We start from the raw sequence: 22509 nt of genomic DNA on the forward strand, positions 1-22509 counted from the left end.
TTTAAATACTGAAGGAATATTTAATAGAAGTATAACTGTATGTTTATTTCATTTTATATACGTGTGAATTGAGTAAAAAGACACTATTTGAACTTGTAAAAACACATCTAGTAAGGATTTTCTTTTCTTGTCTAAGTTTTGCTGATGCGGGGAGGGCAAATCTTTTTTTTCCTTTAAATACTTCCATTAATATAAGTCTTCTCATTTTTATTGTTATATGATATTGTTAGCGATAGCACTCCTAACATAACATTTATTACTATTAATCTATCGTTTTTTCATAAGTTCATCCTTTCCTCTGTCACCAACATTTTTTTCTTCCAGATACTCTATATTTTTGTTGTAGATGGATTATAGTATATGTCTTTCTTGTAATACATGTTAAAATTATTCAAAATAAAACCATTAACTATTTGTCACACTTCGGAGCCCATAGTCAAGTGTTCTAAACATGTGACTCTCTCTTGGAACATTGGAGTTGGTTATCAAAACAAGCACGTTCGGTGTCTAGGGATTATATGATGAATCACGTAATCATTACTTAACGTCGTTTCACAAATATGTCCGAACTTTTTTCCATATGGTTACGATTTTGTCATTAAGTATCTTTATTAACGAGACAAAAAGAACTGAATTTCAAGACGTATGCATTCCTTTTCTTTTGTATGTATAGATGCAGTGGATCTGATTTTTGTGGACAAATTAACTTCATTCTCCTATTCTTTTTGTTCTGTTGAAAGTTAGAGACTCGATAAAGCGAGGACCATTTAATCTTTAAATCATTTATAATCCATAAAATTATGATTGTTCTTTTTTATTTTAATTATGATTGTTCTTTTCTCTCTTGAATTCGGTCAAATCTCTTTTTGTTTTGTACATTGTCTCAAATCTCACCCACACTATTTCCCTGGATAGTGGATAACGTATGTCAGCTACCATATAATCATACAGTATTTATTTCGCATGTTTGTTCAATGAGCATTTATATACATTCAATAAAAAAGTCGATTTCAATAAAATATAGTCCTTCGATTTATCAGAAACCAACAAACACTTTGTAATTATTAAATTTGAAATTAAACTGTTTTTTTTTCCAACCCACTTGTTGGAGAAAAATAGAATGTAATCTGTGTCTTTCATATTAAATGTCATTTTAATTTTTTTGTTATAAAAAGAGTGTCATTTTAAAACTACAATATAATTTTCAGTTTTAATATTAATTGATTTTATAAATATTTTCATTTATCTAAAATCATATTGATTGAAGATATGTAATTAATAAAATCTTAAATATATTTCAGTCATTTTTTAATCTTTGTGAAAAATGTCAGATTGGCAATTTTTATGAAATATAAAGAGTAGCAGTAGTATGTGAATAGATGCACTCATGATCTTTTTGAAACTAATCTATCCTTCTATTGAAATCAATGTACTATTATTTAGGGGTGGGCACGGAACGGATATCCGGAGTTTTAAGGATATCCGTGATCCGATCTGTGCCTTGCGAATATTCGATTTTTCGATCCGATTTGATTCGTAACTCTTCGGATATCCGGAACACCGGATATCCGCGAATATCTGAATTTTTGCCGGATATCCGATTCGATCCGTAAAGTAATAAAAATTAAAAAAATAAATAAAAATAAAAGAAAAAGAAGAAAAACTAAAATAAAATAATATTATTTCATTAAATTTTTTAAAAAGATTACATACTTTCAAAAATTTTAATAACTAAATAATTAATTTAGTGAATAAAAATATTATAAAACTTATATAAAGATATAAAAGTATATATACTATATAATTTTATAAACATATATACATATATATATGTATATAACGGATCGGATGCGGATATCCGTTTCTAAAAATATTAGTATTTGTGATTTGCTTCGTCTTTGACGGATATTGGATTTTAGTATTTGCTTCGATTCGTTAAGTTACGGATATTCGAATTTTTCGGATCGAATCGAAACGAATAACGGATCGAATCAAAATTTACGGATATTTTGCCCAGCCTAGTACTATTTACTTTCTACGTAAAAAACGAAATTAGCATAGTTCTTTGTGTTATATCTCTGGATCGACGATAGTGCTCATCCCCAACCTATTATAATACTAGTAGTATAGATAATTCATTTCTCAATTTAGACAATCATGAGTTTATGACCCTCTTTTACTTGCAGCCGCCTTGCCTACAAGTCAATAAAACTTTTCTATACTATGTGTTTCGAATTTTTGGGTCTGATAGTATCTATATCGAAGGGATAAACATACCGCCATTTATTTTGCATTAAATAGGAAGTGATTCAAATCATCCGATACGTCGTTCGGAAGAGTCTTTAGAGCATCTCCAAAGGTTCACTCTATTTTTTATTCTAAAATAAAGTGATTCTATCATAGAGATGAAGTTTGTTCCAATGATATTCTATTTTTAGAGTAAAAAATAGAGTGATGAACAAAAAAAAATAACTTAATCTATATTTGGAGTAAACTTATTTTTCACTCTATTATAGAGTGAAAAATAGAGTATCATTGGAACATTTCTTACTCTAAACTCTATTTTAGAATGAAAAATAGAATGGGATTAGAGATGATATTAGATAACCACCTAGCTAGCCAGTATTAAGACAATTCTAAACAGATTTTTGAGTATGTGTGTGTAATATATTATTGATCTTTATAAACATTACAGTTTAGCTTTATAACCCAAAACCCGTACTCTGTCGTTTTCTTGATTTGTAGCACTCATCAACTAGATATTGTAGAAAAAAGAATGAGCGTTACTCTATCAAAAAGAGAACAATCATGCATTTTCGAAGAGAAAGATGTAAAAACAAAAACTTTAAAGAAAGATAACAATAAAACCGAAATCACTTTTGACCATGTTAAGAGAATCTAATGGTGTATCAAGGACTAATGAACAGATGGCACAACCTTTTTCAGTCTGTCTTCCGGATATCAAAGGACGATTCCCATTTTCCCTGTGTAATTAACAACTGGGTTCCACACCAGAAACATTTACAAAATAATATAACTTTAATTTTTACAAACTATATTTGTACATACACAAGCAGGTATATGACAAAGGTATTTACAATAACAAGTATGTTGGTTCATGAACAGATAAATAGAAAATTTTTATGAACAATGTTTTTGAAACGAAAATGTTGTGTTGCAGTGAATCACGCCGTAACTTACATTTTGACCTGGTAATTTCAAAATTTCCATCATGTTATCATCATCGTCTGTAACCTTGTAATTTCAAAATGTCCCCTTGTATGGAGGTGCAAAAGAAAATATATATGAATAAAATATAGTTAAATTAAAGGGGACTTACATTTTAACCGATATAATCTTATATTTCAGATCCTAATATTAAATCTAGCATTCAAATATTCAACCCCTCTCGTCGGCATCTTTTGGTTCTTTTCTTTCTGAGAGAAAAAATATATATTTTTGTATGATTAGTTTAACGACCATGGCCTGACCAATTCTGGTTCAATTAGCTTATAATTTTAATAAAATATCTTGATAAATTTGTATGATTTTGAATCCGAGCTAAATTTAAACTAAACACAGACTTCAATACATCACTTGGCAATTTACATTTTTCAAATAATTAAATTCGCAAGAAAGTGTTCTGATAACAAAAATGGGAATATACGTTGAGTAAAGAAAAAGAAAGAAATAGCGAGAAATAAGCCCACAGACATATACATGCACATACGTATATAACAAGAAGGCTTCTATATAATTTTCAAAAATATTCTTCTACAATACATTTTTGGCACCGATAAAACAACATTCCTCTAGAAAACAATAAAGAACAAGAAAACTGAAAATAAATTTTTAAAAAAACTAAAATTACAAGAAAATTATTGTTTAGAAGAAACCTCGAAGATCTATCTATCACATGAGATGATCTTGCTTGCACGAAACTAAAAGCCTTTAATCTGCTCGTTACATACATGTAGACACACTAATACATATTTGTGTAACGCATATTTATTTACGGACGGTATGCAAGTCGGCGACATCAGGGGTAGAGAGATTCTACGGCGAGGCTAGGCTCATTAGATGGAGAAAAAGCCAAGAAGATGAGGAGAATCATGAGAATAAGAGGGAGGAGGAGGAACGTCACCGGAGGCGGTGGAAGCGGCGGAAGGAACGGTGGTAGAATCAGAAGAGACAGAGAGACAAAGAGAAGAACTGCGATGGATCTCGCCGTGATAAAAGAACTTCCGGTCAAACCCATTGGCTTGTCTGTGACATCAAATCTCAGTCGTTGATCATGTACCCTCATTTTCCATTAATATTTAAAGTATCAAACAATATTTTTAAAATGACTTTGGTAGTTAGATCTTCTGCTTATGTCTCTGGCTGTACTTATATAGGGGGGGGATTGGGAAAGTTAGAAAATCTATGTCTAAATAAATAAATATTTATGTGTATACGTGTAGTATATCTTTTACACTCAAATTATACATTTTGTTTCCATAATTACTACCTACACATTGTTTTACCAAAATATTTTTATTTTCTCGAATGGTTTTGGTATTATTTATGAATTAATAATATATATATATATATATATATATATATATATAATATATATATATATATATATATATATTGTATATACCTTTAATAATAGCAAAATTTTAAAAGGTTATTAAATTGACCCTATCCAAGTAAATAAAATACCGCTTCCCATGACCAATTAATTATAATAAATAACTAATATATAACCCACCAGGTTAGATTAGATTATCTAATTAGAAAATGCATTAGAGGGTTAAATGCATGTCAAGAAATGTTCAAAAAGGAGTAATTCCAAAGAGCCGGTGCGAGGTCACAGCTGTGATATGTCCTGATTCAAGTAATCAAACTCTTTTCACTCTCTTGCCTTGTTTTGACTCCCTTTCGTGTTTGTTGCTTCAACCATAATTGAAAACTTCTTCTGTCTCTAATTATTAGGTGTTCTTTAACTTTAATTTATCGTTTTAGGTTTATATATATATGTTCAGTGGAAATTATCTGCAAATATCTAACATATGATAAAGTTTTTTCAACTTAAATCTAAATTATCAATTTAAAAAAAAATCTAAATTATCTAATGATTCGATTATTATTGCATCAAAGCTTTTAGAGAAAAAAAGCTAAAACAAATATTTTACTTAGATGCATGAACATCCCAAGCTTTATATAGATGTGTTATAGGGTGAGTTGACGGCGACCGGAAGCTGATGTACTTCTCTGTACATTGTTTTTGTAGTTCCCAAGGAGGTCCTTTTGTCTAATTTCTACTTTCTTGTCTTTTTGAGAAAATCACAACCTTACATTTTTTTTTTTTTTTTTGCCATCTTAAGTTTTATTAATGGGTCCAAACCCAATTGGACTAAATCCAACGGAAACAGACCCAAACCAACGGGCCAAACCTGATAAAACAACATGAGTCTCAAGCCCAAAGATTAAAACCGTTGAGGAAAGCACCGATTCATCCATCCCACCACGTGGACAAGCGACAAACGCATTGAGACACGCGTGAAGGAGATGCCAAGCCACCTTCCACCTTTCAACTCAACCGATCGTAAGGGACACGCGTCGTCTAATCACGCTTCCTGAACCAAAGGCCGAAGCTTTCGCCGGAGAAGACGAAACGACTATGTTTCGCCGGAACACGCCGGAGACAAACCATCGCACCCAACAACAACACCGCCAGAAGATCGTCACCGGAGCAGCTTCCCATCGACCTACCGGAACACACCAGAAACAAGACGCATGGAAAGAAGAAGCCGTAGAGACAATTTTAATCAATATTGAGGCAAACCATCGCAAATCACAACCTTACATAAAAAACAATACAGGATTATACTGTATTAATAAAAAAAATATAGACTTCATTAACATGATATTACATGAAGAACTTTTAACATGCTGCCACAAATTGAAAACATAGATTATTATTGTTTGTCAACATGAGGATCCCAAAAACTTTATAGGTTAAAACTAATTCAGAAAGCCCATGATACTCTGTGTATTTTCAATTATTCTCATTCTCGTCATTTAAAATACCCCAGATGACTAAGGGCATCTCCAACCCATGACACCATTTTAGTATTAAAATCACACTATTTTAGTGTACTTTTAGCACCAAATTTTTTTGAGTCTCCAACCACAACACCAAATCTTACACTAAAAAAAAATCTTTTCATTATTTTATTATTAATCAAAAATATTTTAATTTTTAGTGATTTTGATAAATATTAATTATTTAATGACTAAAAATATATTAATTAATATTTAAATTGTAATAAAATAATTATATATAAACATAGTAATATTATACAATAATATATTATCAAACATACTGTTACATTAATTAATTAACACAGACAAAAGTTAAATCGAAATATACTAACTCTAAATATTTTAATGTTCCAACCAAAATGTTTGAGTTAAACTTTTTTATGTATTTTAAAATTAATTTTTATTTATATTAATATTTTATAATAATTAAAATATAACAAAACAATAATGATATTTTAAAAATATTCAATTCAATTGTAAACTAATCATACAAATCAAATATAATCAAATATAGCTAAACAATACATAAATGAATAGTTTTGATGAAAAAAAAAAAATTTGCCGTTGCTACAGTGTTACACCAAATATGGTGTGGCACTGTAGCAAAATGGAAAATCACACCAAAATGCTGTTGGATATACCGTTGGGTTGGAGAGAAGAAACATCAAATCAAGCGCTATTTTTGTGTTTTACCGTGCGGTTGGACTTGGCCTAAAGAGAATTAAATTCAGGAGCGATACTTACAACTGTGAACTCTTTACCACTTGATTGAAAACATAGATTTCACCGCTCTCATTTTCCCCAACCACAATACTCGATGAGTTGTTAACCATTATAATTCATGTTATATGTTATCTTCGTGTAATTTCATGTCTTTTATGTAATTCTCAGTTCGATTTGATTGAATTCCACTCTGAAAGGTTTAAAGTGGAGACATGAGTGTATGACCATTAAGCCTAAATGAAAAGAAAGAGCATAAACGTAACACATTTTCTTTTTTTTTGTAAGTACGGAGTTCTGCATTGAACTTTTGCAAAAAAAAAGTCATAAAACTAAACAGTGTTATGTTTTTGCTCTTTCCAACAATGGTGCGCTTAAGCATGGGTAAACGTATTTCACTAACATGCATATTTAACACAAAACGAAGTTGAAAAATAGTAAAACATTTTGCACTTAAATCAAGTTGGATCCTGCCTGCAAAAACTTGGAGAACTTTTTCGTTCCTACTTCCTCATACATTTTTGAATTTGGAGAATGCATTGAACCTAACTGCACTATTCTATATGCTTTCCTGTGAATTTGGTATTACTTTGGTATTATTATTTAACCATTGGTTATTTTCAACTTTTATCTATTTTAAGTAGTTTGGATTTTTTATATGGCCATCTCGTTCCCAACTTGGGTTGTTGGGTTAGCTTTACAGCTTCGCTGATGCAGTCGACCCAGAAAAGTTATATTCCCCTTTGCAGTATTTTTTTTTGTAACAAAAATGAATCGATTCTATAATAAATATAATATAAATAAACCATAATGTTTAATCATTTCGATATTTGCTTTGTATCTAACATCAGATTGTACGTTGTTCTAGAAAAACATCACTCTTTACAAATTAAGACGGTACGATACAAACAATATATAAATTAAATTATAGATTACTAGCTATATCTTTTTGTCAGATGAATTACACAAGAATCACTTGTTATAATGGCGAAATAAAAAACCTAGATGGTATTTATTTTGTATTAACTTGTGCTGCTGTGCATGACCTCTTTGCTACCGTACAACAATTTTGTTTAGGCTAACATATTTATCAAACAATATGGGCCCAAATTTCGCTTCCAGCTAAGGCCCAAAATTTCTCCATTGACCTACTGTTTGTGTCCTTCAGGTAAAAGAGCATAATGTCTTATTAGACTGTTTTTTTTTATCAAATTCTTATTAGACTGTTTAACTGTCAAAAAACTAGGAAATTCTGAACACTAAACAGTTACTACAATACATATTTCAGACAATTTTTTTGTTGGAGTTATAGTGCCAGTGATCGAAGTCTCTTTTGATGATAACTACAAGATCTAAATTTAACCATGCAAGGATTACATATATATCATATGCATGCATTATAATGGTTTTTAACTCGTCGACCTTCTGAACCTACTTATAAGTGCAAGTGGAGCATTTCATTTGCAAATTATAGCTCCAAATATTAGGACTCAAATATTACCACTTTATTAAAATAGAAAACCTTCTTGCAAGGTTGATACTATTTCTAACCTCGAGAGTTTTAAAGATAGATACAGAAAACAAGACCAAATCACATACAATAATTTTTTGAATCATGTAAATTAGTTTCAACATTTCTCGTACAAGTACAACAACCTACTACTTAACTCCTCGAAATTCAGATTGCAATTATCCATCTGAAAATGCATAGTGTAAAAGAGTCTCTCTCCTTGAGACCTTGAAGATGAAGCATCCACAAGAACCAACCCATCTTCTTCTATTCCACTCAATAAGTTACCAAACGAACACTTCACAGTCTGTAACGATGAAATCTGGACCATTAATCCCGTCTCACCGATCCTAGTCGCAGACACCGTTGATGCATAACGAGTGTCCCCTTTCTCTGGGTTACCGTTTTGGTTAGTGTTAAGGAGATCTTTTTGACCCGAGATTTGAAACGAGAGCTCGTCTTTCTTCTTTATGAGCATGTTGACTTGCTCTTGCAGCTCTGGTATGTACTCTAAGGCCTGTGAAACTGTTGCTGAAACACTTAACTTCTTCTGCAAGAAACACCCAAGAAGAATAGATATTTCAGTTTCCTTTAATAGCTTCGGACAATTATTTTTGTGATAAAAATACACAACATCACACTGTACTAATCAACATAAATATTTCAAAAGCAAATGGATGGTAAGTTTTTCTTTGAATGCAAATTTACGAATTTTGTTTTATTTTTTTCTAAAAGTAGAAAAAGTCAACTTAACCATAAAAAGGTAAGTTTATTTGAAATAAATGGTTACCGATTTATCGGTAGATGGGAGACAAGAACGGAGAGCTGAGAACATTGAGTTGATCTTCTTGCGACGACCACGCTCGCTCGCGTTGTGATTAAGCTTCTTCATCAGGACAGGATTATTCACTAACCCTAAAGTTCTATGTCTCTCCGATGACGCATTCTGATGATCCACGTCCAAGTCCGGCAACGGAAAATCAAGAAACGTGTTGGCTATGTCGTCGTTTACATAGAAGCCTTGGTCTCCGCAAGGCCAGCCGAAATTGGGAAACAATGGAGGGACAAGTGCACACATGTTAAGTTTAGACACAGTTAAAGACAGTGTTTCGGTTGGGATTAATCAGGCAAGTGAGTTAGTTGGTTTATTTATGTCTCACTCAACTTATATTTATATACACACATACAAAAATAAAAGATTGAAAAATTGTTTTTGATAGAAGGAATAATTATCTGTTGTACAAATATAAAAGCATATCTATGAGATATTAAAATTAATACAACAGGGTGAAGTGTATGTGGGTCACGAGTGGACATGCATTGACACGAGGTTAAGCATTTTCTCCCCACGCAGGAGCATGTTCGAAGGATCACATGTTGACCTACATATAAATGCAATAAGTTTTCTGTGTCATTGCACTGATTAAACTAAGAGAAATGCTGGGAGACAAAGGATACATACACATACACATACACGAGTTTGATAGACGCGCAATGTTGTGAGGGAACGTGCAAATCACGTGGAATGTTCCAAGGCACGTGCAGATCACGTGGAATGTTCCAAGGCACGTGCAGATCACGTGGAATGTTCCTGATTACAAGTTTATCTATATGATTAATCAGTAAGCATTTCTTGTTTATTATATTCATCAAATGTAGACTCCCTATTTATAATTTATTTAACTAAAATTTTTATAGTGGACTGGCCAACTCTGTTCATACATTTAAATATTAATGATGCATAAGTTGCATACCTCTGCATCATGAATCAATACTAGTATGTTGACAAAAAAAAAAAAATCAATACTAGTATAAAGGTCAACTCCTTGGATTACTCGTTATTTTTAGGGCCATAGAAGCAAAAGACTCTAATGGGCTTATTTAAATTTGATGGGCTCTAAGATATTTCTTTCATATTTCATTACACTGTAAAACCTTTGTGTGTTAATATGCTCATACTTCAAACATTTCCGAGGTTCGTGTTTGTAACTTTGTCGGAAACAGCAAAGGACTTCGGATCCAGAACGATCATGAAGCTATATTGATCTCATATTTTACATTTATTTATGGTCTTTCTTTACATGAGCTGCAAAATGTATAACACACAATATACTACAAACAAAACAAGAAACCAAATATACAAAGCTGCTCACACAAAAAAAAGAAAGAGAGCTAAAACTGAAAGCCTGATCAATGTCTGAACCATTTCTCTCATATGCTTTGCTTCAGACCTTGACTCCTATCCGTTGAGCAACCTGCAGAGCGTTCATAATAAGTTACTAACAGTTTTATAAACACTTTGAGAGGCTTGAGGGAACCAGAGAGATTCGTTTACCTGTTTAAACGAAGTAACTTCACTTCCCCAGAGCCAAGCGTCACAGCCTGCATCTCTAGCTCCCCATAAATCATTCCTACGGTCATCTCCTACATGAACCGCATCCTCAGGATTCACTCCTAACAACTCACAAGCTTTCAAGAAGATGGTCGGGTTTGGCTTCTCCGCTTCAACCTGTAAAACAATCAAAACCAAAATCATTGAATACAGACATACTCAATCAAAAAATGTTTCAGATCATAAAACAAAAGATAGATAATAAAGGAGAGTAGGTTATGTTACTTCTGCTGAAACAGCCAAAGCATCAAACCAGTCTTCACATCTCAGTGCTCTTAGGAGAGGTCTTAAACGAGTGTCGAAGTTAGACACAATGGCGACTTTCACACCCGCTTCTTTAATAGCCTTGAACACTTTCTCTGCCTCCGGATCACATAGCTTCCACGCCTGGTAAAGTAAATTGGGGTAAATATCAAGAAGAAAGTAAAAACAAACTTTAAAGCGTTCTTGAAAGCGTATGAAGAAAATAGTAGCAAAGATCAAAACCTGTTCTGTAGTGAAATAGTCGTAAAGCTCTTCAAAGTATTGAGAATTCGAACAGCCTGTTGATGCGCTCACTATATATTGCCAGAAAGGTCTCGCATCGTTCACATATCTGCAAAACAAATCAATATAATCAAGAACGTAACACAAGGTTGTAACCCGCAGAGTACCTCTTCTTCACCAGACAACGACCTAATCTTCCAAAGAGTTAACACTAACACTAAACATAATGCAATATCTATGTAAAAATGTGGAATTCAAACAAATGTAAAACTGCACATGAAGATTTTGCTCAATGTGGTGATTTTCTTGGAGTATAAGAAAGAAAATACAGGAAGAGGAAAGACGATGATGATACCTGAGATGGGATTGGCCCCATGGCTTCTGATAAGCTCTTCTGTACCTAGTAAGTATCTCAGCCTCCGAGTACTCAACTCCATACTTCTCTCCAATGTTCTTGTATATCTACACCAATCAAAAATCACTAACACAACTCAGAAACTTGCAGATTCCAAAACCTCCATGTAAGCCTTCTACTTACACTCAGAGATCATATCAAAGCATATAGTATTCACAGCATAACAAAAAAAAAAGAACATCAAACAACAAATCGCTTTTCAATCAATTAACTCTAACACCATGATGACTGCCCGACTTGTGACCCATCCCCAGTGGCTTGAGCCAGAAATTTTTTATCCCGGGATCAGAATAAATTTTTTAAAGATATAATTTATAAACCATTAAAAATATAAATTATAACTTTAGTTTTTAATGTTTTGTAATTATTTTAGTGAAATTAGATTTTTTGTGGAGCCAAATTTTATATTTTAGTGGGGTCAATAATTTTTATCTTAAACAAAAACAAATAATTCCTCTGTTTCTTAATATATGACGTTTTGGTTAAATGCACATAGATTTAAAAATTTACATTCTTCTAAAAAACATTTTTAAAGATATAATTTTAAAATTATTCAACCAATTATTAAAAACCGTAAAATCTTATTGGTTGAACAATTTCTGAAACATCTTATATTTTAAAACAATATAAAACTTCTAAAAAACATCATATAATTTTGAAACGGAAAGAGTATATTTAAAAAATTAGTTGGGTCAGCTGACCCCCACTTCTCCTTTACTACCTCCGCCCTTGCCCATCCCGTCAGTCATACAGCCCATCCATGCATTAATTTTAAAAGGATAAATCTACGATTTTCATCATAATAGTTTCTTAGCTAAACATGCTTAATTGAAGATTGAAGTTACATCCTAGAATTGTTGTCCATAAAACTGTTCATCAATATCACATATGTTGGAGGATGATCATAGTATATATAATAATAACAACAATAAAAAGATTATATGATATATGATTAACTATATAACCAGTGTTAAAAATGTATTCTGATAAATATAAGTCATCAAAATCAATTTCCTACTATACCACTTCAATCACATAAACAGTCATGAGGGACTTGAAGAGATCAGATCAACACAGACCTGAGCCGTAGGTTGGGCGGGAACAAGGAGAGTCCCAACAGCGTCGACGAGCAACGCCTTGTGAGTGAACTCACCACCGTAGAGAGACCTCCTGTAATCCTCGTACTCCTTCAACGCGCCTCCCAATCCGTAGATCCCTCCCGATTCATCTTCATCATCATCCGCCACGACAACAGCAGATGACGAAGCGGAGGAGATCCGTCGACGGCCGCCGCTGCTGAGCAATGCTCCCGTTCTCGCGATGATACGTTCCGATGATGATCCGTGAGAGACCTTACCGCCGGAGATCGAGGAGAGAAGTGTCGCTAACATCCTGCTTCGTGACGCCATCGCTCTCTCTGTGATTGATTGATTGTTGTTTTTTTTTCCGTTCTCTTCTCTCCTCCTCGAGATTTTATAAATGCGATTCAAAGGTGGTGTGATGAGGAGAATCTTTACCGAACTGGCCCATAAAGATATGTGATATTACTGTTATGCCCTTTTCTTAATGTTTCTACCCTATCTGTTAAAGGCTAATCAGTGGAACTGAATGCTGATGTGGCATTTATTAAAGAATGTGTTACAATCATTAGAGTTTTGTAATCTTCCATAGGATATTATTAGATGTTGTTGCATTATCAATTATCGTTTGTCTGCTTAACAAAGTTTATTGTATTCCATGTGATTAATTATTGTACATGGATAAACATGTAATTTTGTAAGTTGGACAATCCTGAAGCTTGATATGAAGTTAAAATCAATCATTGATTGGAAAAAAAAAAAAAGAAGTGGGAAAAATTGGGTCCTGACCAATTGTGTGCCATGCAAAGAAATACAAGGTTAACAATGGAGACAGTGACATCTTTAGAAATACGTGGCTTAGAAAATCACAAAAGGGCCCACATGTTTGACAAATATGGGCCACATGACTAAAGAGAATGATTTTGGCCCATTTATAATTTTGATTGACTAATAACAGAGGCCGAATCTATTCTCCACCACCAGTGTGGTCGCTAAGGGAGTTGTTCAAACGATATTTACTGGTTTTCGTTTAATTTAAACAAATGTTAAGTGTTGGATATTGTATTAACGTATGCGACTTGTTACTTAAAAAATTAGTTTGTTGATGATTGGAAAAGAAAAACTTTTAAATACAATTTCAGAATGAGTTTACTCACTCTTTTGAGATGAAAACTAGGTTTCATGTCTTTCAGATGCTTTTATCTAACAATAATCATTTGCTAGAGTGTAATTTCAAATAACAAATGTGATGGAGAAGATTTTTTTGGATATACGATATAAAACATCATGATTCGTGATATGGGTTGATAAAGTCTCATGATAAGGGACCATAAGTCCAGAATTGGACCCATATTGGATAATTTTGAGTGCCATTGCCACTAATGTTCAACAAGGACGTAACGTCGCTTTTAAGTTTCTATCAAATTCAAATTTTCTGAATTTTGTTTTTAAGTGTATATATCAAATGAAATCAAATACTTCCTACAGTTACTATTCTTTTAGTAAAAAGTTATAAACATATAAAAAAATTATCAAATGCTTGCTGCAGTTACAATATGAGATCGATAACTTGTTCAATTGGACACCTGTGGAATGAATAATATTCAAACTATTTTATAAAGTGAAGAAGATTCAGCGGCCCAATGAGACAGTCTAATATACCCATATCAATGAAGGCCCATAATTCCTCTCGTTTTCCTTTTGTGGAGTGCTAAATTGATTGCATAAGTACACTACAGCTACATGACAGTGAAAGATAATTTGCTCGTATAAAAATTTTTGAATCTTTAAAGTAAGATATTTGTTTAGCTGTTAGTCAATTTAACATCAAGTGTTGGCACAGACTATATATGATACTCATCTCTATGGTATTTGAACTCACTATAGGTATGTGCTACACTGAGTTCACCGCATCTTTGTGGTTAGAACATTACGGACGTCTATAGCAAAAAAAAAAAAACATTACGGACGTCTATAGAAAAATTTACCCAAAACTGATGGGACGGTCATATACTCCATAGTCTATTTCACTAAAACATTTATAATAATAGCTAGAACAAAACTTAGTTTCACCCCCAGCTCTACATTCACCCATCAATAGAAATTAGTTACTTGAGATTTGATTGAGATTTGATATCTTTTAAAAAAAGAAACCAAGTAATAAAAATTTAATGAAATAAAATTATGTTTTTGGATAAATAAAAAATAGTAGCAATTATAAAAAATATAACTTTTTAATATTGATAAATCCGTCAGGAAATACTAAACCCTAAATACTAAACCCTAAACCTTAAATTCTAAATACTAAACCCTAAACCCTTGGAGAAAGCCTGAACCCTTGGGCAAATCATATACCCTAAATCGTTAATCTTAAACCCTAAATCCTAAACCCATAATCATAAACCATAATATTAAACCCTAAATTCTAAACACGAACCCCTAAACCCTAAACTCTTTGAAAATATTAAATCATAAACCCTTAATCTTAAACCATAAACCATTTTGGAATTTAGGATTTAGGGTTTATTATCAGAGGTTATGATTTAGGGTTTAGAAATTAGGATTTAGTTTATAATTTAAGATTTGGTTTAAATTTAAGGATTTAGGATATAGAATTTGTCCAAGGGTTCAGGCTTTTTCCAAGGGTTTAGTATTTAGAATTTAAGGTTTAGGGTTTAGTATTTAGGGTTTAGGGTTTAGTATTTTCTGACGGATTTATTAATATTAAAAAGTTATATTTTTTTGATAATTGCTACTATTTTTTATTTATCTAAAAACATAATTTTATTTCATTAAATTTTTATTAATTGGTTTCCTTTTTTAAGAGATATCAAATCTCAATTAACTAATTCTTATTGGTGGGTGAATGTAAAGATTCACCTTAGGGGGTGAAGCTAAGTTTTGTTCTAATAGCTAACTACGATTGAAATCATAGAGTAATTAATAATCCTAGTGTTCAACCTCAGAATGAGTAGTTTAGCCAACATAACACCATAACTATATTTATATTGTTCAGTCTAGCTTTTACGCTTAATATATAGCAAGATTCTAATGACTTTTCCAACACAGAGGAAGAGTTTGAATTGGGATTCTATGGTTGCTTTGGGAATGTATGGATGGATATTATCCTTTCGAACGGTGGGTTTTCAAGTCTAAGAGTTGGACTTTGCGACAACTATTTCAACACGTGTAAACATCACAGGTCATGTATAGAGCATGGCATTTACACATGGAACCACATAGAAGAGTTAGCTGTCGAACCTTTTGATACATGTAATGGCTTTCAAAGTTCAACTTCTACAATGTTTTTTCTTTTGGCCAGAAGCAAGAACGGGTACTTATGTGACTTAATGTTACTGGTTTAAGGTATTGAATAGTGTATGTTATGTAAAGGATTTGAGAAGTTAAGGTAAGAGTGAATACTTAATATCTGTAAAGAGGATCTTATTTAGATCAAAATAAAATAGTAAAAATGTTTATATTGTATGTTATGTAAAGGATTTGAGAAGCTAAGGTAAGAGAATACTTAATATCTGTAAAGAGGATTTTATTTAGATCAAAATAAAATAGTACAAATGTTTATATTTTAGCACTGGTGTAATATATCCTCATTCTAGCTGGGAGAACTGCTAGCTAAGAAAAAAAATTCTGTTGATATTGTGATATTATTGTATATTTATCCACTGGTGTGTACTGCCTACTGCCTTCTAACCAAGAGATTGATGTTAGTTATATTTGTACATACTGTAGTTTGATTGTTTTCGTACTATCATTGGTATGATCAGTGACACTAATATATGGTCACAGAAACATTAATTTGTAATAAAAGGAAAATTTTACAACAGCACTAATTGATCTCTATTTTGTTGTTAGAACCACGGTGTTTTGTTCACAGAATCACAAATTAAGGGAAAATACAAAATAAAAGAAAACCAATCATCGAGGCAATATAACAAAAAACTTAATTTGGAGAATGAACTAAAAATTAAACGTTTTTTTTTTAACAACGGATTGTAGCTTCTTATAATATTTGTTAATTAGTTTCAGTGATTCACATCTCTAATATCATAGATGATTATGTCTGCCGATAGTGCGAGACCCGACACTAATTGAACTCGAAGGGAATTAATCAGAACGAATGTGCTTATTGATTCACATTTTTATATTTTAAAAAAAATTCCCCATAAAATATGTCATTATCTTACCTCACTCGACATAATTGACCGGTCTCTTGTCGCCATGTTTTGCCGCCCAACTATAAATAGATGTGATGTGCTCATACATTCTTCACTACCCAAAACAACATCTTCCCTCACAACAAACCGAACAATCTCAAGTGACGAAATCAAATCATGGGCAACCTCAAATCCCTCGCTCTCTTGGCTTTGCTCTTTTCCCTCTCTCTGGCTGTTTTTGCCGACACATCCAACGATGCCGCTACAAATGGTATACAACTCTGGCTCTCTCTATATAATTTCCATTTTTATACTTTCACATAACTGATGACGAAATGTTTAATATATACATGGTTTGACGTAAATAATATATAAACCACACGTGCAGCTAAGGAAGAAGTGAAACCTAGTGAAGCGACCGATGCCATAGAGCCACAACAACGTGGTTGTAGATACGGATGCTGCGGAGCTTTTGCTTATGGACAGTGCGCCGCTTGCTGCAGCCGACCCCAGGCCGCGGAGGCCGAAACCGAGGCCAATGAAGTTGTTGTAGAGCCTGAGCAGCGGGGGCGTGGTGGTTGTAGGCACGGATGTTGCGGAGCCTTCGCTTTCGGACGGTGCAGCGCTTGCTGCAGCAAAGCCCAGGCCGAGGAGGCCGTGAAGGCCGTGAAGACCGAGGCTGTTGAGGAGAACGCTGTTGAGCCTCAGCAGCGGGGGCGTGGTGGTTGTAGGTACGGATGTTGCGGAGCCTTCGCTTTCGGACGGTGCAGCGCTTGCTGTAGCAAAGCCCAGGCCGAGGAGGCCGTGGAGGCCCTGAAGACCGAGGCTCTTGAGGAGAACACTGTTGAGCCTCAGCAACGGGGTGGTGGTTGTAGGTACGGATGTTGCGGATCATGGCGTTATGGACGGTGCAGCTATTGTTGCCGAGGTCCTCAAGCCGAGGCTGAAGTTGTTGAGCCCCAGCAAATCAGTAGATGCAGGTACGGTTGCTGCGGAAGCTACGCTTTTGGGCGGTGCAGTGCTTGTTGTTCCAAAAAGATGGCTACGGAGGTAGAGAAGAAAACGGAAGAAGCTAAGCCATGAATTGGCGTGTAACACAAACTCGTGTTTGTATGCATGGAATGCATGGTATTACTATTACGTACGTATGTCAGAATAAGAGAAATGTTGAAAAGCTCTATGTAGCTCAATAAAAGAAGTCTTACAACATGTATTTTGTCTAGGTGGTATTTTCTCGTAAGATTACAGTAATAAGAACTGTTTAATAACAAGTTGTGGACAGGGTGCCTAAACATCACATGGGCCATTTTGAATTAGCGGAAACTAAAATATATTCTTGAGATGATATCGAATTTCCCAACTTTAAGCCTACCAAATGCTCTTGTATCCAACTGATCCAGATAAAATTTTGTCAAATTATTGGCCCTTCAAATAGTTAATTTAATCTGAGGCCCCAAGCACATGTTTTACTCACTTCCGTACAGGCACAACCCTGTTTGTGGATTACGCTATTTAACTTGTATTTTTTTCACTTTATTTTAGTTGTTTTTTTAACTTTCGCACATATTAAAAAAATGTTTAGTTTTGTTCGTTCTATATAAAAACATCATTATTTATATATCTAACAATCTTTTAATCAACAATCTTTTAATCAGTAGAAAAAAATAACATATAAAATTAATAAATTTAGCATTAGAATCGTCACTTATTTTAAAATAAATCTTACTTTAAAACAACAACTAAATACTTTAAATTGAAATGAAGAGAGTAATAATGAAAGTATGTACAATATAATCTCGTTAAATTAATAATCTATAAATTAATATCTCTATAAATTAATATAATTTCATAATTTTAAATTGAGTTTTTGATTCAATTAGTTTCTCGATAAATTAATAATTTCTATAAATTAATAAAAAATTATATTTTTTGTATAGTTTCAGCATTATTAATTTATAGAGGTTTCACTGCTAGCTAGGTCAAATAAAACCATAGTTTTGTTTAGTATAATATGGTATCGTGTAGATTTGATATCCTAGACATTTTTATTTAAGAATCTTTATTTTTCTCGCAGAATACCTCCTTTGATAAACCGAACTACTAGCCGCAAAGTAGACAATTGCGTAATTTTCTGAAATTTAAACAATTAAGTGACTACAGTTTCATGAAAATGAAAGTTGGATAGTTTGGTGAGATATGATTCATATTGCTCCCACCCCATTGGATAGTTTGGCGAGATACTCTACGCCTTCAACAGATTTGGTACTACACCCTATATAGTAACATTATTCTATAAAAAAAAGATACAATAAATTTACTTGTGGCGTTATAAAGGAGTTTAATGCGAGCTTTATAAACAAATGAAAATTGCACAGACATAATTAAATGATCTCTATCTATTGTGTTATATGAGACGTAATATAAAATAAAGATTTGGTGTGTAACCTTTCCCTTGACCTTGTGTCCTACCGGAGGGGCACTAAGCCATATATCATAGCTTCCGTCCTAACATTGCTTGTAAGGGCATTTCAAATTTCGATTTAAGTATTTTATATTTACCAGTTAGAGGTTAATGATGAAACCATCTAGGAAAAAGAAACACTAAGAACATCGCCATTTAACTTAATTAAATTTCACTTGTGTGAAATTCAGTATCCCATATTTACCCACAAAAGTGTGTGCATGTAACGATATAATTAACATTAGAGCTAGCCTTTTCAGCAAAATGCCACTCGAATAATGGAAATGAAGAAAAAAGGGAGCTGTGTTCACAAAAAAAAGGGGACAAAAAAGATTGATCCCAAGAATGATTGGAATGGCTTGCTATGGCTCCATTGCTCTGTCTTTTTGACTTAGCGACTTAGCTTCAATAGGATTAGATTAGTCGAAGTCCTTTGTATCTCTTTGTCTCATTATTAAGTTAATGAAATTCACATACTTAACAGAAAAAAAAAAGAATGATTAGAATCGCTTGAAATAGCGACTCGTTTTTCCATTTATTTTTTCCTTTTCTTTTTTGGTTCTTTAAACAGTACAAATTTGTAATATTTCCCTTTTATTTTCTTAACAATGCTAATTTTATTTTTAAAATACTAAATATCTTAATGTCTTTAATTAGAAGTAACTATTACCTCAATTTGGGAGAGGCTTTTGCAAGTGCCATCGGATGTCGTTAATATCGGATGTTGTAAAGTACTTAATTAATGGTCGGTTCTGTTTACGCCACTACGTTTTGTTCGTATCGACGGATGATAGATCTGAGACAGATTTCGAGGGATACATATGTGTGTTCGAGGCATTCTACGACAAAACAGCATTTAAATATATTTTTTTTCCTTGATTAATTGGGGAATTATATCATATGACAAAAGAATCTGGTTTCTGAAACGGGCATGCCTTTTGTGGAAGGCAACAAACAACTGGTACTAATGTTGGAAAAAAAAACAACAACAACTGGTACTAAGTTTTACTCGAGCTATATTACATGATACTACTTCACACTTTCCTATCTAAAATATAACCATTCTATTAAAAACAGAGGGAAAGTTATACGTTTCGAGTTGTTCTTTTTATGTCGACAGGTCTAACTGTTATAATATTCTCAAAGTAGATCTCAACGTATAATGGAATCTTTTAAAAATAATAGCTGAGGTTTGGTTCACCGAACTAAGACCATATTTCTTTTATAAATTTCAAGTTATTGATAATGATATCACCGTGAGCTAACGTGATTCGGTACTAATTTATTCGCACGGAAACAAATAAGTACATAAATTAATAATTAATAATGCGCGAGCTTATTTCTATACAAAATTTTAATATATTTCGACAATTAAAGACCGATTGGGGTAAAAAAAAACTCCGGAAATCATTTTTCAGAGAAAACCCTAGTTAGAAAAGTAGCCGTCGGTCTTCTTTCTCTTACTCTGGTGGTTGGTGATTCTCACCACCACCGGGAGCGGGTAAGATTCTGGGGAAAGAGGCTCTCAAAGCTCTTTACCGCCGACTTTCTGTCTCCGGGAAGGGATGGTTCTTCTAACATCTCTATCTTCGGCTTTACGTCTTTAGGAATGATGGTTTTTCTAGCATCTCGATCACCGAAACTTATGTTTTTGTGTGGTGAATTAATATTAGTTTGAAGTCGTGGGAATACTGCTTTTTGTTTGGTTCTTGTTGTTTCAGTCACTTCGTCGCATCCTAAGTTAGTTTTTTGGGTTCGTTTTTTGTGATTTATGTTCGCTGTGGAGGTATCTACTAGATCTTATCTTGGACCTTTGTGGTTTTAGGAGATGATTTCTAAACGAAGCAGTTAACTTGACCTTCAGTTTTTCTCTTGCGAGGAGGTGGGCAGTCTTTGTTGTGTAGGTCACTTGGCTGCTTTGCGAATGTCCGCGTGTAAGAGCTGGTGGTCTTCTTTGACGTTTTCCCAAGTAGTGTTTCAAGGTCTTTTGTCCTTGTATCTTAGTTTTAGTGATGGTTTCTGGTCATGCAAGTTTCACATGGATAGCAGCTACTGGAGTTGGTGTAGATTTGACCTCTCGATTGTTTCTGATGTTGCTGGTTCTAATATGGCTTGGTGATATTCCCTTCAGGGTTGGAACTGCTCAAGACATTTGTTCTTTAGGTCAGCTCCATTGATATCGAATTTTTCTCGAAAGGTGGAAGTGGAAGGAATAGATTTGTGGACATATATGGGTTTTAGGCTCAGTTTATGTTTTTTTTTTATTTTTTGGTTTATATTATTTATCTTTGGTTTCTTATCGACACTATGTGTCTCAACTTTTTTCGAGTTAAAAAAAAAGACCGATTGGGGTACAACCACTAGTAATACCCACCCCCGTTATATTCGTTTTCTTATTAATCTGGTGATTTTTAAGATGATCTCCACACACATCTCTATTTTTATTTTTATTTCTATGTATTTCTTTAAAATAGAGAAACTTTATTATATAGGTGAATTTGTTTCAATGTATGTTTATATAATAGAGTTTTTCTATTTATCAGAAAAAAATATAGAAATTTGATATTTTCATCTCTAAAAGTAGAGGCAAAAAATAAGATTTTTCTATATTTTCTTTTAAAATAGAGAAATTTTGTTATACAGACATACATTAGAACAAATTCACCTTTATAATAGAAATCTATATTTTTTTAAAAAAATATAGAAATGTATATTAGAGATGTTCTAAGGAACACAACTTCGCAATGTTAGCAAATATAACACAGCTAGCATGTATCTATATATCAACTTAGAGAAATAAAAACTAAGAGTGGTGAAGTAATATAATGAGTATTTTTCTTAAAAAGAGTTGATATCAATATTTGAATCTTCGTAATAAACATGTTCTTTCAATGTTCAAAAAATCAATAGACAGTAGTTAGGTGTTTGACTGAAAACTAGCGTCTAAACATATTATTTAAAGTCTAAAAACATTTCTAGCCACACGTAATGAATAAAAAATAAAAAATATTACCTTATAAAGAAATAACTTTTTTTATTATTCTAGTTATCACTTTATCTTGAAATAAAATATGGACTGAAATTGGAGACGATCTAGACGTTAACAAATTATTGATTTATCATATATATATATATATATACACACATTTATATAAGATATTTAGTTTTTAGGTTTAGT

At 32.9% G+C, this 22509-nt stretch overlaps 4 protein-coding genes across 4 annotated transcripts; 1 reads left to right on the forward strand and 3 right to left on the reverse strand.

Annotated features, from left to right (window-relative positions):
- Positions 1-3904: 3904 nt before the first annotated feature.
- On the reverse strand, positions 3905-4420 carry LOC108852455 (protein ORGAN SIZE RELATED 1). The gene has a single exon (XM_018625961.2). It carries the CDS (start codon positions 4304-4306, stop codon positions 4040-4042), a length of 267 nt encoding a protein of 88 aa, XP_018481463.1. The 5' UTR covers positions 4307-4420; the 3' UTR covers positions 3905-4039.
- Positions 4421-8296: 3876 nt separating this feature from the next.
- On the reverse strand, positions 8297-9494 carry LOC108853042 (transcription factor bHLH100). Its single transcript, XM_018626507.2, has 2 exons — positions 9114-9494; positions 8297-8873 (listed from the first exon to the last, which is right to left on the reverse strand). The coding sequence occupies exons 1-2, from the start codon at positions 9399-9401 to the stop codon at positions 8442-8444; spliced, it is 720 nt and encodes a 239-aa protein (XP_018482009.1). The 5' UTR covers positions 9402-9494; the 3' UTR covers positions 8297-8441.
- An 847-nt stretch (positions 9495-10341) lies between these two features.
- On the reverse strand, positions 10342-13082 carry LOC108848966 (uncharacterized). The gene is made up of 6 exons (XM_018622437.2): positions 12696-13082; positions 11557-11663; positions 11202-11310; positions 10941-11102; positions 10659-10832; positions 10342-10578 (listed from the first exon to the last, which is right to left on the reverse strand). The coding sequence occupies exons 1-6, from the start codon at positions 13023-13025 to the stop codon at positions 10549-10551; spliced, it is 912 nt and encodes a 303-aa protein (XP_018477939.1). The 5' UTR covers positions 13026-13082; the 3' UTR covers positions 10342-10548.
- Positions 13083-16984: 3902 nt separating this feature from the next.
- Positions 16985-18141, forward strand: LOC108852946 (late embryogenesis abundant protein M17). The gene is made up of 2 exons (XM_018626416.2): positions 16985-17141; positions 17259-18141. The coding sequence occupies exons 1-2, from the start codon at positions 17048-17050 to the stop codon at positions 17951-17953; spliced, it is 789 nt and encodes a 262-aa protein (XP_018481918.1). The 5' UTR covers positions 16985-17047; the 3' UTR covers positions 17954-18141.
- Positions 18142-22509: the final 4368 nt, after the last annotated feature.

Source organism: Raphanus sativus, chromosome 4 (assembly GCF_000801105.2).
Source record: "Raphanus sativus cultivar WK10039 chromosome 4, ASM80110v3, whole genome shotgun sequence".
NCBI classification, from domain to species: domain Eukaryota; kingdom Viridiplantae; phylum Streptophyta; class Magnoliopsida; order Brassicales; family Brassicaceae; genus Raphanus; species Raphanus sativus.

What these genes read in the sequence shown, in the direction of transcription:
- LOC108853042 (XM_018626507.2), bottom strand. Translation starts at nt 9,401, where the DNA reads ATGTGTGCACTTGTCCCTCCATTGTTTCCCAATTTCGGCTGGCCTTGC. An exon ending in TCCCATCTACCGATAAATCG is followed by an intron (nt 8,874 to 9,113) that starts GTAACCATTTAT and finishes TGTTTCTTGCAG; the next exon opens with AAGAAGTTAAGTGTTTCAGC.
- LOC108852455 (XM_018625961.2), bottom strand. Translation starts at nt 4,306, where the DNA reads ATGAGGGTACATGATCAACGACTGAGATTTGATGTCACAGACAAGCCA.
- LOC108852946 (XM_018626416.2), top strand. Translation starts at nt 17,048, where the DNA reads ATGGGCAACCTCAAATCCCTCGCTCTCTTGGCTTTGCTCTTTTCCCTC. An exon ending in CAACGATGCCGCTACAAATG is followed by an intron (nt 17,142 to 17,258) that starts GTATACAACTCT and finishes CCACACGTGCAG; the next exon opens with CTAAGGAAGAAGTGAAACCT.
- LOC108848966 (XM_018622437.2), bottom strand. Translation starts at nt 13,025, where the DNA reads ATGGCGTCACGAAGCAGGATGTTAGCGACACTTCTCTCCTCGATCTCC. An exon ending in CCGCCCAACCTACGGCTCAG is followed by an intron (nt 11,664 to 12,695) that starts GTCTGTGTTGAT and finishes TGATTGGTGTAG; the next exon opens with ATATACAAGAACATTGGAGA. An exon ending in TGGGGCCAATCCCATCTCAG is followed by an intron (nt 11,311 to 11,556) that starts GTATCATCATCG and finishes TTTGTTTTGCAG; the next exon opens with ATATGTGAACGATGCGAGAC.